Source organism: Anopheles arabiensis, chromosome 3, assembly GCF_016920715.1.
Source record: "Anopheles arabiensis isolate DONGOLA chromosome 3, AaraD3, whole genome shotgun sequence".
In the NCBI taxonomy this organism is placed as follows: domain Eukaryota; kingdom Metazoa; phylum Arthropoda; class Insecta; order Diptera; family Culicidae; genus Anopheles; species Anopheles arabiensis.
The window spans coordinates 67,672,845-67,689,591 of record NC_053518.1 but is presented as its reverse complement, the minus strand read 5'-3'; the positions used below and the strand labels follow the sequence as shown (position 1 = coordinate 67,689,591).

The following is a 16,747-nucleotide window of genomic DNA, read 5'->3' as shown; positions in this document are numbered from 1 at the left end:
TACACCCGAAAATTGTGTGTAAAAAAGGTCTGTTAAAAAGGGAAACTCTTCTTTTTTCTAGAGAAAATATTAACTATTAATTTGGGGTTTCACATATATTTATGGACATTTCTACCAGTTTATGGCAAATTGTTATTATTGCAATAATATTTTTTTTATAATTATTTACTAAAATTCCCTTCAAATTTACCAGCTGCTTCCTAATTTGTAAGAAGTTTGTCACTTTTTAAGACAATTGAATTACAATTTCCCTAATTTGTTGCAATTATAGTCGCCAAAGCATGACAGTAAGGAGTCATAAGTTTATTAACACAATTTTAAAAATATTTTGAAACTAACTTTTTATAAGAGGAACCAAAATGACTCATTTTTTTCAATTTATTTTATCAGAAATTAAAAAAAAAAGATGTCCAAAATGTAAAAAAAAAAAAATGTGCGAAATCCTATATTAAGCAAAATATTCGAAACGGAGAATACCCAACGCAATTATAACGAATGGCTTGGCCGCATTGACCCGCTGCAAATTAAACTGGTTTAAAAGTTTGTAAAAATCCCCTTTCACGCGAGAAACAAACGCACAAAAAAAAACGTTAGCATGGTGTGCGTAAGCCAGAAGAGCGCTATCGTGGTAAGAGAGCGCACGAGCAGTGTCTTTTTCTTACCCCCACTACTACAAAGAATGGGGTGGGAAACCCCCACTTGATCGTCACTTAAGTGGGGGCACGACCGGCAGCGACGTTTGTTCTCAGCGCACGCAAAACCAAAACAGTTCCTTCATAGTCGTGCGCAAGCGATAACAAGGCGTAAGTTTGCTACGCTCAGTGTAAATTTTGTGCGTATTTAACCTGCTATAAGTTTCGCTTTGTCACTTTGCAGATGGAGAGCGCTGATTTGGTGGAGTGTGTGTTCGAAGCGGTAAGCACCGGTGATGCCGACCTTTTGGCAGGATGCATCGGCCAGCTGACCATCGGTACCGTGCTGGAGTTTGAGCGTCTGTACGGGGAAAGCCCGCTGCATCTGTGCGTGAAGCTTGGTGGCATGAGTCATCTGCCAGTGGTGCGTGGCCTGCTCGCGAGTGGCCTGTTTGATAGTGCCGCCGTCGACGGGGACGGACGAACGATGCTCGAGTGTGCCCAGGCAGGTGAAGATCGCGAGCTGCTCGAGGCGCTGATAAAGATAACGACCGAAGGGTTGGATGATGCAACCGCTTGCTACAGTGTGCTGAGACACGATTCGTTGGAGATATTCAAAGCGTACCTGGCGGTGAGACAGTTAACGGAGGAGGAAGAATTTCAACACATCTCGAGTGCGTTAGTTCAGCTAAATGCGAAAAACGTTAAACTCTCGGAAGATCTGCACATCTACACGCTCTGGAAGCTGTCCGACTATGGCTTCCGACACCTGGCCGGCAATTGGCCGGGCACGAAAGACCCCAACGAATGGAAGCAGCACATCGAACTCGTCCGGGAGTGTTGGGACGACATTGCAAAGCATCACGACACTGGGCTGTACGCGGACGTTGACGATCCGTTTCTGCACCGGCTGCAAACCCTACACAACCATCTCTACCTACTCAAGCACAAACAGTTCCTCGCTTATCTCCCGCTTCAGGAGGCAATCTTTTGTGTGGCCATTTTCCTATCCATCTATCGAAATCCGGGCCAATTTCGGGAGTATCGGCTGATGGTGAACAAATGTCTCGTGATCGAGTTTGCGCGCATGATGAGCCGACAACTGACGCTGGTGAAGATTTATCTCGAGCGAACGGAGCAGGATTTGCTGCAGATTGTGCAGAGTGTTGAGGGGAAAGATGCCACAGCGAAGAGTGCGCTGATTGAGGAACTGTTGGGGAAAATTGGGGAATCGCACCTGCCCAACAAAGAGCACGTGGTGAGGCAGCTGCGTGAGCGGGCAGACACGATCGGTTCCTCCAATAAGGACGCTCTGATTAAAGATTTAATGGACAAGCTAAAACGCATCGATAAATCTTGGACCGAGCAAAAACTGGACCAACTAAAAGCGCTAGAAAAAACCACCAAAGAGCATCTGATTGAGCAAATACGCAAACGGCTACGTCACGTGTCCCACCCACAAAACGTGGCGAACCGTTTGATGGGCGACTGGAAGAAGGGCAAAGCTACCGGCCCCATCGTAGCCGACCTCATCGCGGGCGAATCGTTCGATCTCAGCCACCTCATGCGCCCCGATCGCACCACCCGCCGCAAGCTGATCAAGTGTTACGTTGCCACCAAGCAGCACTACTCGCTGCACAAGATCGTGTACTACTGCGAGCAGATGGCCGGCACGGCACGGCGCCGTGTCACCGCCCCGACCACCTTCGCCGACATCGCGTGCATGAAGCGCACCGTCCAGGTGCTCGGGGAAGCGATCAAAAACACGACCAACTCGGCCAACCTGCCCGGCAAGGCACAGGGCGCGGTCGACTCCATGCTAACGGCCCTCTTCCCCGACATGAACAAGCAGCTGCGGGAGGTGTTTTCGCACAGCATTTCACTCAAGAAGCTCCTGGTAGGGGACGGCAACGATCGGCGGCTGTGTGAAACGTTCCGCTCGCATCTGGGCATGGTGCGGACCGCTTTCCAGCTGCTGTATGCCGTTGCGGTCGCCGACATAAGACACTCGTTTTATGGCGCTATGAGACGGTGCGGCAGCATGGAGCAGGTCCGTTCGCTTGCCGTGTATGTGGGCGATATGGAGGAACTGGAGCGGCGTCAGAGCGCTTGCTACCGGCAGGTGCGGGCCTACTTTGACGAAGCGAACGACACGTTTGCGGAGCTGGCGAGGGAAGCGATCGGCCAGACGCCCCAATTTCGGCTGCTCCAGGACCAGCTCGCTGTGAAGCGGAGCATCGTGAACGTGCTGGGCAAACACATTGAAGAAAACGATGGTTTTGGGTACGCGGAGCTAAGGAGAGCGTGCTTTGTCGGGGACAGTCTCGATGCGATCCGGCGCCTGCTCGACTGGAAGCTGACGATGACGTGGGCGAACAAATTCTACCGCGAGGTGCGCTCCTCCTGGCACAGCAATCACGTGGAGTCGGTTACGATCGAGTGGATGGAGAAGCGACTGCTCGAGTACAATCCGTCCGTCATTGCGGGCATCCTGAAGAATGGTTCCATCTCGATGGACTGTGCGGAAGAGTTCGATTACGTCGAGCACACGCGAAAGCTACTGGAGCAGCTCGGTTTGGAGGCGGACACGATCGGCGAGGAGGCGTTGCAGCAGCTGAACAAGCGGCTCAAACCGTACTACAACAACGTGTTCTTCGTGGACAACAAGTGGAAGGTGCTGGAAGCGTTCTGCAAGGAGCGGAAGCACGTTTGGAGTAAAGAACTCACGCGAACGTTGGTGAGGAAAGATCAGGAAGAGCTGCAGCAGCTGTACGACGAACGTCGTGAAGAGTTGCGGCAACTGCTCAAGGCGAACGAGCTGCACACGCTGGACGGGTTGACCAGGCGGCTGTTTGAGCTACCGACCGCCATGCTGGTCGCGATCGAGTACATGCAGCTGGAGCTGTGCGAGATGCTGTACGCGGTCGGGTACTTCGGGGACAGCTTCCACTACGTGAAGCATCGCGTGCCGATGATACAGGGGAAGAACTATCGCAATTTCCTGGCGCATGACGCACTTTCGTACAATCTGCTCACGGACAGTTCGATGGAGAAGATCGTGGTGAATGCGTTCGTGTTTGCCAACCGGAAGGTGCGCCTGTTTGGCGCAGGGGCTGGTGCCGGGAAGGCGATTAATTTTTCCTTTCCAACGGAGGAAAATATCAACGAGTGGGTTGCGGTGCAGAAACGTCTCTTGGAAACATTTCGCGCTGGCGATATTGAGCGGATGCACGCGATCCGGATCGCCGGTGGAGAGATTCGAAAGGCTCGGTTTTGTTGCTCCCGTAACCCTGCCTTTCTGGCGGCGGATTACTTCGAGCTTTCGGAGCTGCTGAATCCTTGCCGTGTAGCGCAACGGATGGTGCAGTATTTGGGGCAATTTTTCCCAACGATCCAAGATCGCTGCAACGATGCTGACCATCAGCTAGCGATGGCACTGCAGTTGCGCGACTTTCAGTCCGCTTATGATCGTACGATCGCTACCGGCGATCGTGTGATTCGGGAAGAGCTGTTCGGCTGGCCCGAGCTGATGGAGCGCGTGCGCCAAACCGATCTCTTCGTACATCTGGTTGCCGTCGTTAATAGGGGCCCCATTTTGCAGAAGCTGATCGAGCACGGCAATGAACGTGGCGTGCGCGAGCTGCTGCCCTACTTTGAGCACTTTAACGCGACGGAAACCCGTGGTCCGCTCGGCGATGCGATGCTGTACTGTGGGCGTGCGATCACGGATTTGCTACTACCGCGCACCACCGTACCGCATCCGGCCGTCATTCTGCTCGCCATCATGCTGCACTGGAACGACATCTTTGCGGGCATGATGGGCAGGGCTGAGATTGATCCCTCGACGTACACGTTTCTGCTCAAAACGGCTGCACAGGCGAGTAACTACACTGCTGGGGTTTATTTGCTTGAAACGCCCTCGTTTTCACACTTCATTCCCGCTGCCTTCGAACAGGGCTGTCTGGCCGCGGTTCGACAGGGAGAGGTTGCTCTGTTGAAGCATTTACTTGCGCGCTGTCCAACGAAGGCCAGCACCAGTCTGGCTAAGATCCTTCACGAAGCAGCACGCCGGAAGCGGTGGAACTGTGTTAAAGTGCTGCTCGAAGAGAACGCACCCATTGATACACTCTTCCCGGATGGGGTGCGTGAAGAGCGTTGCGCCTTTTTATTGCTGGTAAAGCACGGCCAGTACAACCTGTTGCGCAACATCGGCACAATCCAACGCGACATGTTCGGAACGGTTGCGCTAGATCCCTTCACGGTGGCGATACGCAACGGGACGGCAACGGACCAGATGATTCGAGCACTGCAACGACTTGGGTTCGATTGGCTCGACAACTCATCCACCCTGCACGAAGCGATCCGAAGCAAAAATATGCCCATCTTGGAAACGATCCTTAAAAAAGTGGACGTGGCCTGTTCCCATCAACCCGCCACCCATCACGATCACTTCCGGCTGGCGCTCGCGGTGCTTTATCGCTGGAAAATGATCGCTTTTGTGGAGGAATCGAAAACGTACGAAACGTCACTGTTTCGGGCGGTACAAAATAGGGACAAAGCGATGGTAGAGACATTGCTGGCGTGGAGCCGGAGGGTACGCGCGCTGCCAGAGGAGTTTGTCGGTGTGCTAGGGGGCATTGTGTTTGAGCGAGAGTCTGTGTATATCCGATCGGGGAAGAGATGTGAAGAGCAACCGCTTTGGAATGCGGGGGATAGCTGTGAGGAGATGATCGTTTGCATGGAATCGTGCGCCATGCTGGAGGGTATGACATGGCAAGAGGTGACGGTGAAAACGCCAGATGTAACGGTTACGTTCCACGTGTTAATGGGAGAGGATGAAGTTTTGAAGGTTGAAGACACTTCCTTCACACTGACCAACCCAGATTCTTTGCTGGACTGTTTAAAGGACTTCCAAACCTTTGCAAACAGCAAACTCAATGAATATGGCATCATTTACGCTTCGTTTTCCACCCCAAAAGCCACCAAACACTTCTGGCAGATTGAGCAAACGAATTGTGCGTACGATATCCTTCCCGTTAGCATCGATCACCTCATCGATCTAACGGAAACGGTTAATTATAGGGACAGGGGAGGTGAAACACCGCTCCATCACTGCTTTCCGCGCGATACGCTCGAGCTGGTGACGCTGCTGGTGGAAAACGGTGCCAATCCGCTGCTCGCCGATAACAGCGGCATGGCGGCCATCCACGTGTCGCTGCTCAACTCGCAAGACTACGCGGTCGGCCGGTACCTCTACGATCAGTGTGTTGCGCGCGAGCTGCACAACGAGCAGGGCCAGTCCGTGCTACAGCTGGACGATGGGAACGGAGCGAACCGGTTGATTCATACGGCCGTGATGGTCGGACGGCGTGATATTATCGCACGATTGCTACGGAACGGTGCCGACGTGTCGGTGGTAAACAGTTACGGCGTTACGCCGGCCCAGCTTGCCGCCGGAACGTGCCTGTACCGGGCGGACCGGGTCGTCGGCATGCTGCTCGAGCACGATGCCACCGCGATCGATGCGATCGATGGGAAGGGTTTGACGCTGGTACAGTACGCGGCAAGGACGAGCTCGGTCCAGCTGTTGCGCGTGGTGTTACGGTACAAACCGAACTTACGGCACACCGCAAACGACGGTCTGACGGCCCTCGGAACGGCAATAATCCTGCGGAACGTTGAGATTGCGAAGTGTTTGCTCAAGTATGCGATCGAAAATGACATCAGAGGGTTGACGCGCATCGGGGAGGAAGATTTGGTAGTGCTTTCGTTGATCTGTGACGATCGGGAGCTTTCGCAGGGGCTGCTCGAGTACGAGCTGCAGCACACGCTGGCGGAGGTGGACGAGCGTGATCTGCCCCGGTTGCGGTCGGTGCTGGACTGTACACTGCCCGGGATGGAGGGTGTGTCGGTAGCGCAGGTGATACAGATGCAGGGGTATGGTGAGTCGCAGTGCTTCCTGGAGGAGCTGCTAGTGATCGTTACCTCGTTTGCTGATCAGTAGGTTGGGTTTACGAATTTAAAAAAAATGTAACTACATATTTTTCTCAATTTTGAATATATACAAATAGATCTAATCTTTCACTCAGGTATGAGAGATCTGAGCCCTTTAAGGCTCAAACACGCATTGTGTAGGACATTTAGATAGCATTTATCAATTTTTAGGACTTGTTATGAAAAAGAATCTGAGAAGAATGCCATTGCAGAATTAAATATAAATTTGAATTGCCTTTAGAAAAAGACTTTAATAAGCAATTGATGCTGGGATATATTAAATAAATGTTTTAATCAATTTTTGTTTATCAATTTGAATATTTGAATTTTAGAGAGCGAATTTCCGCAAATAAAATAGATATTAAATAAGCTCAATCAATTTGCAATAAAAACACGAAACAAAAAAATGCAAAAATAAACAAAAAAAAAATGAAAATAATGTTGCAAAATATAACAAAATTATTTAACAGTGATAGTACACATTTTCAAATCTGTTGCATTTAATTTCAGCGGAGCCAATGAAATGGAGAACGAAAAACCTGCCACAACGGATAAAGCTGGGACCTCTACTGTTGGATTTTGGCTAAAACTGACGAATCCTTGTTAGTCATATTCGAGGGGAAAATGTTCAGAATGATGTTTGATATGTATGTTTCGAAGGACTATGGAGGAGCTGATAGAACGACAAGCTATACCGTAGTAGTGACGTGTTCTTTAAAGTGCACCTAAGACTCCAATTCCGACTCCGGTCAAATCCGAACCACTAGTTCCGCCCGGAGTCGGAGTCGTCCAAAGAAGTGGTGAGAGCTCGGAATGGAACCTACCCGATTCGGGAGTTGACTCAGGAGTCGATTACGGAAATGCAATTACCCCCGGTAATGAAATAAGGAATGACTCCAGAAATGAAATTCCGACCTCCGGAATGAGAATCAGTTCTTGAATTGAAATGATAAGCTTCAGAAGCGAAATCGGTCCCGGAATCTCCATGAGAATGGATCGTTTACAGGTAAATTTCGATTCTTTGATTTTTGATTCTCCAAATGCCTATTCGTATTACTTTGTTTCGACTGCCGATACTGATTTCCGAGCCAATTCCGATTCTGATTTCCAAGTCAATTCCGATTGAGGATTCGATTTCGCCTCCGAATCCGAAACCAATTCCGCAGCAGATGCCGATTCCGGACCTACTATCCAGAATCAATTCCAGTAAACTTCGGAAGTAGTCCAAATTGATTCCGACAAAAGCTTCATTTTTCCCATCACTAGTCCGAAGTCGTTCGAAGTCAAAGTTTACGGAGTGGACCAGAGTCGGTCGGAGTCAACAGCAGCCATCCGGTGTAATGTGCTTGTGATCAGGCATTTCATTTTGTCGTATGTGTTGTCTTTCACGTTGTGCGTGTACTTCATATACAGGCCTTAGTTTCCGGACCGATTCCGGACATCTCCCGAGGACTCCGTAATACTCCGAACAACTCCAAACGACTCCGGATAATGCTGGACGGACCTATCTTCCGAAATTATCGGAGTAGGACCGGAGTCGACTCCAGTTTTTTGCCAACTTTACTCATCACCATACCCTAGGAGCAGGCATGGAATCGGAAGACCTAAAAGCAAATACAGGTGGCAAAATAGCATGGAGGCGCCCGCCTTAAGACCGGAATAATGTATTGGTATACTAAGTTCCGTGTAAATGAGCGGTTTCCGACATTTTTGGAGCTGTCCAAGACCGGTTGTAACGCCAAATAACCAAAAAAAGAAGAAGAAATGAAACCGAGAGCCCACGAAAAGGGCAATTAAATAAAACATTTTCAGAAAGAATAATCTGCCTGTTAAAGGTAAATGGAGAGGAAAAATAAATAGATTCATAAATTCCGCAGATTTTCATAAGTAAAAGCATGCCAATTCAATGAGTCAAGATCACAGAAGAGTCGGTTCCTGTGGCAACGAAAGATCGAAGCCTTTACATGTTAATCGTTTGAGGCTAAACGACCATTTCACACCACTAGTGTAGCCACTGGAATTGTTATGAAAAATCTTCCTTCTGTCCGTCCCTAAGGACTGTGGCAGTATGGCAAATAAAAGTTTTTGCAACAAGCACAACATAGGGTACCATCCAAGCAACCAGGTTAAACATCACAGCATGTTTAGTGTGTAAATTTCCACCTGATGGCAATACGGTGCTGCTGCTGACACTTCACATGCACGAATAAAACGGACTTTTTCAAACCAAAAACAACAACAACCCTCGACACCGGCCGGTACCGAAACCAATGGACGAATTAGCGTAATTTCTCACTGTAAAACACGCACACACACACACACAACACGGGAAGAGTCCAATTTGTTTTCCACTCTCAACGACAGCGCGATGTTGGTTCGCTGTCGTCCACAGTAGTAGCAAGTAACTTATATTCTGACCACACCACCATCGTTTCAAACTTTCATCCACAGAGTTGTGTTGTTTTCTTTTCTCTCCCGCGCACGGAATACAAGAAAAAAATGGATTTTACCCACGGGCGTTCAAAAAAACAGCACACACACGCTTATTCCTGCAGCTTCAGCACCTGGGCGGCTTCCTTCTTGGCCGCTTCGCGCTTCTTGCTGGAAATCTGGGCCGCGATGCGGTCCAGATCGCGCTGGCCTTGGCTGGAGAGCTTGCGGCCACCGTCCGCGTGCCGCTCGATCATCTTGATGGCTTCGAGGGCCTGGACGGCCTTACGGGTGGCGCTACCGTCGGCCCGGCAGAAGTGGGACGGTCGCACACCGTGGCGCTGGCGGCCACCGTAGATGCGGCAGATCGACCCGATGCCGGCCGGGCTGTGGTGGTACAGGCGGCGCAGGATCGAGGCACAGCGGACGTAGAACCAGTCCGGGTCGGTCGGGGCCAGCTCCTTGAACTTGGCGGTCTTGATCAGATCCACATACTCCGGCACCTTCAGCTTTCCAGACCTGCGTGATGGGTGAGGGGATAGAGAAGTGGAGCCGTAAGCATTTGCTGATTGTGTGACCCCGGAGAGACAATACTTACTTCTTGAGGAAAAGGGCAACACCCTCAACCACTTTGTCTTGATCAACGTCCTTTACGGTGATTCCAGGCATCTAAAAAATAAGAGAAACACACACGCGCACACGTCAGACAAGGGGAGCCACCACACAACACACACAACACACCAGCGGCGCGACCAGGCAGCCACATGCAACCCGTCTCACACACTGGTGGTCAACATTTTTCGGCTTTTTACACCGCAAGCCCGTGCCAAATGTCGCTAACTGCACCAACAACACAACCGCAGCCTGTCAAGTTGCGTTTGCATCGCGAGAGATGGCGATTTTCGGCCCCATTTCCTTACATTTGCCACACTTTTTCCAGCAAATTTGCCACAAAACGTACCTTCACTTGCAAGCGCAACCGGAAAAAGAGATCGAAAGAAGCTAATATGGCGACAGCTCTGACAGCGGCTGTCAGTGGCGAAACGCGGACAGCTATTTGACGTTTCATCAACATCCGGGGGTCGCACAGTGTGACTTTCCCCAAGGACATCGCAATTAACCCTGTCACTGGCAACCAAAAAATATCATATTTCAGGCAACCGGGCGACCCGGGTAGCCAGCGAATTTGAAGGCTTATAAATTTTGAATACGTAAGCCAATATCGATGCAATATCCTGATTAAAATTGCATCAATTATAGCAGTTTCTATAACTGTACATAGATTGGTACATCTCACTGGCGTTTTTCTATTGTAGCTCTTCAAAGATGAAAGGATTTCTTTGAAAAAAAAATATATAAAACATTTAAAAAAATCACCACTATACAAAATGTTCATATCAATTTTCACATTTTGAGAACTGTGTATTACGCGTCTTGCAGATTTTTTTTTTCAAAAATTTTGATACTAAGAATTAAAAAGATAAAGGAGTTTTAATTTGAATAAAAGCCTTTACATTATGACCCTTGCTGGGAAAAAGACACTAACATCAAATAAATTTCACACACAATTGTAGGGATCGAGAGCAGCAAGGAAAATAAATATATATCATAGATTCGAATAAGGCAAGTAACAATCATTTAATGATGATCAGATAATCAGATAAGAACATACAAATATAAGTTTATTAAGTAGAAACATGAAAACAGTTAAGATATAATAGCGATTAACGAAAAGTATCGGCGCATTCAAAATAAAAATCAGGCTAATCGCAGAGAGAGTGAGATAGCGAGAGGCGATACATCCGTTCGTATGGAAGTGTCAAAATAGGAGGCTTTTCGAGGAGAGGAGGAGAATCGTCAGTCTTGTGATTGATCTTAGCAAGGATGGACGCGACTATTCGATCGGACGGAATGAAAAGTTGTTATTAATAAAAAAAATATTTCGGAAATCACCACAACAATGTCTAAATTCAGTCTCTTTACAATGTATTATCAACAAAACTTACCAATAGAGACCATTTTATGAAGTTTTTCCATTACTCGCAAATGTGCATTTTATAAAATTATTACGACAGGCGTGCTGTAACGGTTTTCATTCAAATCAAAACTCCTTTATCTTTTTTATAGGACATAGAAAAATCTGTAAAAAATATGAGACGTGTTATGTACAGTTTTTGTAAAAAAAATCGTAAATAGGTGTTGTTGGGAATATGTAATGATCAACCGTCAAAGTTAGCGAATTCAAAATATTAACGAACTTAATGACATTTAACGAACGAAATGTCAAAGGTAGGAAGACGGCTGCTTGGGAAGTGTCAGATTGAAAACCGCATGGAACAGAACACAACGTAGGGCAGACAACACAACAACACATTCCTGAATAAAAGAATTCTATTTTCATTAAAATCACCCAACATATGGTGCCTAAGGACCTGGATTACTGGTGAAAGTGAAAATGACGCAAGCCAAAGCCTCAAGCGAAGAAAGTTTCCGTGGTTTCTCGGACTCAGAAAAGGAAAATAGCACGATAATAGACAACAGTGCAATGGCTCTTGCTCTCGCAAAGGAGGAACGAGATGGCTTGATTGAATGTCTAGTAAGACTAGAAAAATTTGTGGAAAATTCGGAAATTGTTGAGTTGGAACAAGTCGAAGCTCGATTAAAACGTCTTGAGAGGTGCTGGGAGCATTTTGTAAAGGTTTCAAAGGAAATAAGGCAGTTTGACGACCAGCGCAACAAGAAAGAAAAATTTTGCTATATTTGCTGACTTCGATGAGCGTGTGTGTGTGCTAACAGGCAGACTTAAGAGAATGCAGCGTAGCAGCAACGTGCCAAAGAAGGACGAGAATATGAGCAACGTTACTAACACATCCACAGGCGGTGTGAAGCTCCCCAAAATGGCGCTACCAGAATTTCAAGGTAAATTCGATGAGTGGCTACAGTTTAGGGACATGTATGAGCAAATGGTGCACAACAACATAACTCTTTCTAAAGTAGAAAAGTTATATTATTTGAAGAGTTCGCTAAAGGGTGAAGCATTAAAAGTGATCGAGGCTTTTCCGATATGCGCAGCAAGCTATGATGCTGCATGGGACGCTGTGGTAAGTCGTTTTGCTAACCCATACATACAAAAGAAAAGACATACGAATGAGTTGCTAAACTGGCCGAGAATGAAAAAACCAACAGCCGCAAACATCAACGCTGTAATCGATGGTTTTGAAAGGCACACAAAGTTATTGCAGCAGTTAGGAGAAACGCCGTCAACATGGGGTATCATGCTCACGCAGCTTTTAACATCAAAGCTCGATGAAGGAACTCAGCGTGAGTGGGAGCGAACAGTTGAGGCACAAGATGATGCTAATTACAACGATTTAATAAAATTTTTGCGAGGACAAGTACGAATTTTGGAAGCTTTGGGCGAAGATAAAATAGAACAGCGAAACCAACCGTTGCCAACATCAAAAGCTCCGAAATTGGCGATTCACGTGACAGCAGGTGAGAAAAAGCTTAAATGCAATGTTTGCGGTGCAGAGCATTCAACAGCAAAATGTGACGAGTTCATTTCAATGGCGGTGAAAGAACGAATCAAGATTGCGCGAGCAAAAGAGCTTTGTCTAAACTGTTTAGGAAAAGGCCATTTTCGAAACCAATGCGTATCAAAGGTACGTTGTCGTGCATGTAAGGGTGCTCATCATTCTCTTTTACATATGTGGTTACCGACAGAAAACACTATGCCTAGCACATCAGCTCAAAGCAACAACAATGTTGATGAAACATTCGTCAATGAAGCACAAGGTGCAAATCATGGAAATGCTACGCTCACTATGGCTGTTACAAGATCAGGTGTTTCTTGTGGCGTGCTTTCTACAGCTCTAGTAAATGTGAAAGCAAAGAACGGTATGTTCATTCAAACGCGAGCACTATTAGATAGTGGCTCACAGCTCAACGTCTTGACTGAGAAACTTTGTAGAAGGCTTGGTTTACAACGGCGAGCTAGCGGAATCAAACTAACAGGTATAGGAAAGCATGAGGTCAGTAGTGACATAGCTGTAACGGCGGAAGTTGGGTCGCAGACCAACAATTATGCGAGAAGAATGGAATTCTTAGTGATGGACGGCATCACTCACAATCTTCAGCCAGTACATCTTCCTAACGCATGCATTCCGGATGAAGGTAAAATAGCAGACCCTGGATGGCATCAGGGTGGAGAGATCGATATGTTGTTGGGGTCGGAGCATTTCTTTGAATTTCTAGCGCTAGACGGCGGCCGGCCTGGAGTCTATAGAATGAACGATTCTCATCCATATTTTGTTAATACTGTGTTCGGCTGGGTATTAACTGGGCCAAAGCAAACGCAGCAGAAAACATCAGCGATTTGTTCTCATGTGAGTATTGCGGAGCAAATTGAGCGATTTTGGTCGATCGAAGAGGTGTGTCCAGAGAACAGCTTGACCCAAGAAGAGAAAGATTGTGAGCAAAGTTTCGTTACAACACATTCTCGTGACGAAACGGGTCGATACATAGTAAAACTTCCCATAAAGCTCAAAGGTTGGGAAAGGATTGGAGAGTCCTTAGGAACGGCAAAGAAAAGATTTCTACAACTGGAAAACCGATTGTCGAGGGATGTGGCACTATACGAAAATTACTGCTCAACGATAAAGCAGTATCAAGAGCTGGGATATTTAGTAGAGGTATCTCCTGACATGTCACAAGGTGACAACGTGAAGCCATGCTATTTACCACATCACCCAGTTGTGAAATTATCCAGTGCTAGCACCAAAGTGCGCCCGGTTTTCGATGGTTCCGCTAAAACCTCAACTGGTTTTGCACTAAATGATTGCCTCCTAAATGGACCTGTGTTGCAAGACACACTCTTTGATCTAATTGTGCGATTTAGATCGTATGCCATCGCACTCATTGCGGACATCGAGAAGATGTACTTGCAGGTAAAGGTTCATGAGGAACACACACCATTGCAACGCATCTTATGGCGATCTTCTCAACAAGAGGAGATAAAACATTTCGAACTTCAGAGAGTCACATTTGGCCTGACGTCATCATCCTTTTTGGCAACTCGAGTGCTCTTTCAACTTGCGGCGGATGAAGGAGAGCGATTTCCATTAGGTAAAAGGGCTTTACAAGAATCATTCTACGTGGATGACTACATCGGTGGAGCAAATAGTGACGCTGAAGCTGTCCAGCTAGTAAGTGAGTTGCGGCAACTATTGGAGAAAGGAGGTTTCCATTTACGGAAGTGGAACTCAAATAACAAAATGGTTTTGCGAAACCTGTCTCCAGAGGAGAAAGATAAATGCAAGCTTGTGAGTATTGGACCGGAGGATCAAGTAAAAACGCTTGGCGTATATTGGGATCCAACTACTGATTCGTTCGGAGTAGCGGCAGATTTCGACGATGTGTCAAATGAACCTCCTACCAGGCGGAACGTGTTTTCGTTCATAGCCAAATTATTCGACCCGCTTGGCATAATTGCTCCAATTATCGCCTGGGCGAAAATCATGATGCAGCGTTTGTGGATAGCCACAAAGGAATGGGATGATCCAATCCCGGTGGATTTGGCTGACCAATGGGAATTGTTTAAGAAACAATTGTACCTGGTAAAGGAGATGCGGATTCCAAGACATGTGATGCTTCTTGATCAAACCAATGTGCAAATCCATTCTTTTGCAGATGCTTCCGAAGTAGCCTATGGAGCATGCGTTTACTTCCGAGTAACAAATCGCGAAGGCACAGTGAAAATAGGTCTCCTTGCAGCAAAATCTAAGGTAGCGCCACTTAAGAAGTTGAGTTTACCACGGTTGGAACTCTGTGCTGCTGTGTTGGGAGCGAAACTTTGGAAAACTGCATGCATCGCTATGAAGCAACCAATAACAGAAAGTTATTTCTGGAGTGACTCTACCATTGTGCTGAACTGGTTAAGATCTCCATCGTATACGTGGGCGACTTTCGTGGCAAATAGAGTCGCCACGATACAGGACTTAACCCAAGGAAATCATTGGCAACATGTGAAAGGAAGTGAAAATCCAGCAGACATCCTGTCCAGAGGTGCTTTACCTAATCAACTCACTAAGGAATGGTTCCAGGGGCCACACTGGCTCTCGAATAATGAGTGCACATGGTCATTTCCTGAGGAGAAATCTGACATCGATGAATCGCAACTCGAGCGAAAGCGACAAGTGGCTGTAATGACGATGGGCGTTGCAGAACATCCTTTCCTGGATCGCTATTCCTCCTACTGGAAATGTGGTAGAGTGGCAGCTTATTGTATCCGGTTTGCTCAAAGATGCAGGAATGAGCCATTAGTCAGCGGTCCGATTACATATAACGAATTTATTAGAGCGATCCGACGTTTAGTCGTCGATTTACAACGAATTGAATTCCATGTTGAGATGCGGGAATTAGAAGAAAAGGGAGAATTGCTTAGCACATCAAAACTAAGGAAGTTGCGACCGTTTCTGGATGATGAAGGTGTCCTACGTGTTGGAGGACGTCTTAGGCAAACAAACATCAGATACAACACAAAACATCCCATGATTCTTCCGGCAAAGGACAACTTTACGCGAATTGTTGCAAAGGCATACCATGAGATGGCGCTGCATGGAGGTCCTCGCATCACCCTGGCAACAATGAGGCAAGATTTTTGACCTTTAAATGGCAGAATATTGGCAAACTACATACACCGAAACTGTTTAACATGTTTCAAGGCTAATTCAACACCAGTTGCGCAGCCAATTGGCCAGCTACCGGTTAAGAGAGTGACACCAGCCAGGCCATTTCTGACGACTGGTATCGACTTCTGCGGCCCTGTGTATTTAAAACCAGTTCACCGTCGAGCAACATCTCAGAAGGCATACATAGCAGTTTTTGTATGTTTTTGTACTAAAGCAGTGCATCTCGAACTGGTTGAGGATATGACAACATCAGCATTTTTGGCGGCATTTAGACGGTTCATTTCGCGTCGTGGTTATCCCAGTGATGTCTATACGGATAACGGTTTGAATTTTCGTGGAGCGCAGCGTGAACTTAATGATCTTTTTCGTTTGTTAAGCGACGACTCTTTCCAGGCAACTACAAGGGAAGAAACGATGAAGTGTGGAATCACCTGGCACTTCATACCTCCGAGAGCCCCCAACTTTGGAGGGCTATGGGAGGCGGCCGTGAAGTCGACTAAGAAGACGCTTACCAAACTGTTTGGATCCCAGCGATTGTCATTTGCTGACATGTCTACCGTGTTGACACAGATCGAGGCTCAGCTTAACTCGCGCCCACTCACACCCTTATCGGAGGATCCAGAGGAGCTCAACGTATTGACACCTGGCCATTTTCTCATTGGAGAAGCTCTATTGACGTTACCAGATGCTAATCACGTGACAACACCCGAGAATCGTTTGAAGCACTTTGAGCAGCTGCAGCAGCTCGTGCAACGGCATTGGCAGCAATGGTCGAAGGAGTACATTTGTGAGTTGCATAATGTCAGTCAAAAGGGATTACGAAGCAAGAAGATCGAGATAGGTCAGATGGTAATTGTGAAGGAAGATTTACCACCAAACGAATGGTGTTTAGGCAGAGTAATAGGAGTGCATCCAGGTAGTGATCAGGTAGTAAGAGTAGTGACGATTAAGACGTCTAAGGGAACTTACAAGAGACCTGTGTCAAGGGTGTGTTTGTTACCA

At 47.2% G+C, this 16,747-nt stretch overlaps 2 protein-coding genes across 2 annotated transcripts; one reads left to right on the top strand and one right to left on the bottom strand.

Annotated features, from left to right (window-relative positions):
* Positions 1 to 82: 82 nt before the first annotated feature.
* On the top strand, positions 83 to 7,043 carry LOC120901919. The gene is made up of 2 exons (XM_040310282.1): positions 83 to 803; positions 877 to 7,043. Exon 2 carries the CDS (start codon positions 877 to 879, stop codon positions 6,634 to 6,636), a length of 5,760 nt encoding a protein of 1,919 aa, XP_040166216.1. The 5' UTR covers positions 83 to 803; the 3' UTR covers positions 6,637 to 7,043.
* A 1,918-nt stretch (positions 7,044 to 8,961) lies between these two features.
* Positions 8,962 to 10,082, bottom strand: LOC120903630 (40S ribosomal protein S19a). Its single transcript, XM_040313166.1, has 3 exons — positions 10,018 to 10,082; positions 9,655 to 9,725; positions 8,962 to 9,575 (listed from the first exon to the last, which is right to left on the bottom strand). Exons 2-3 carry the CDS (start codon positions 9,723 to 9,725, stop codon positions 9,170 to 9,172), a joined length of 477 nt encoding a protein of 158 aa, XP_040169100.1. The 5' UTR covers positions 10,018 to 10,082; the 3' UTR covers positions 8,962 to 9,169.
* Positions 10,083 to 16,747: the final 6,665 nt, after the last annotated feature.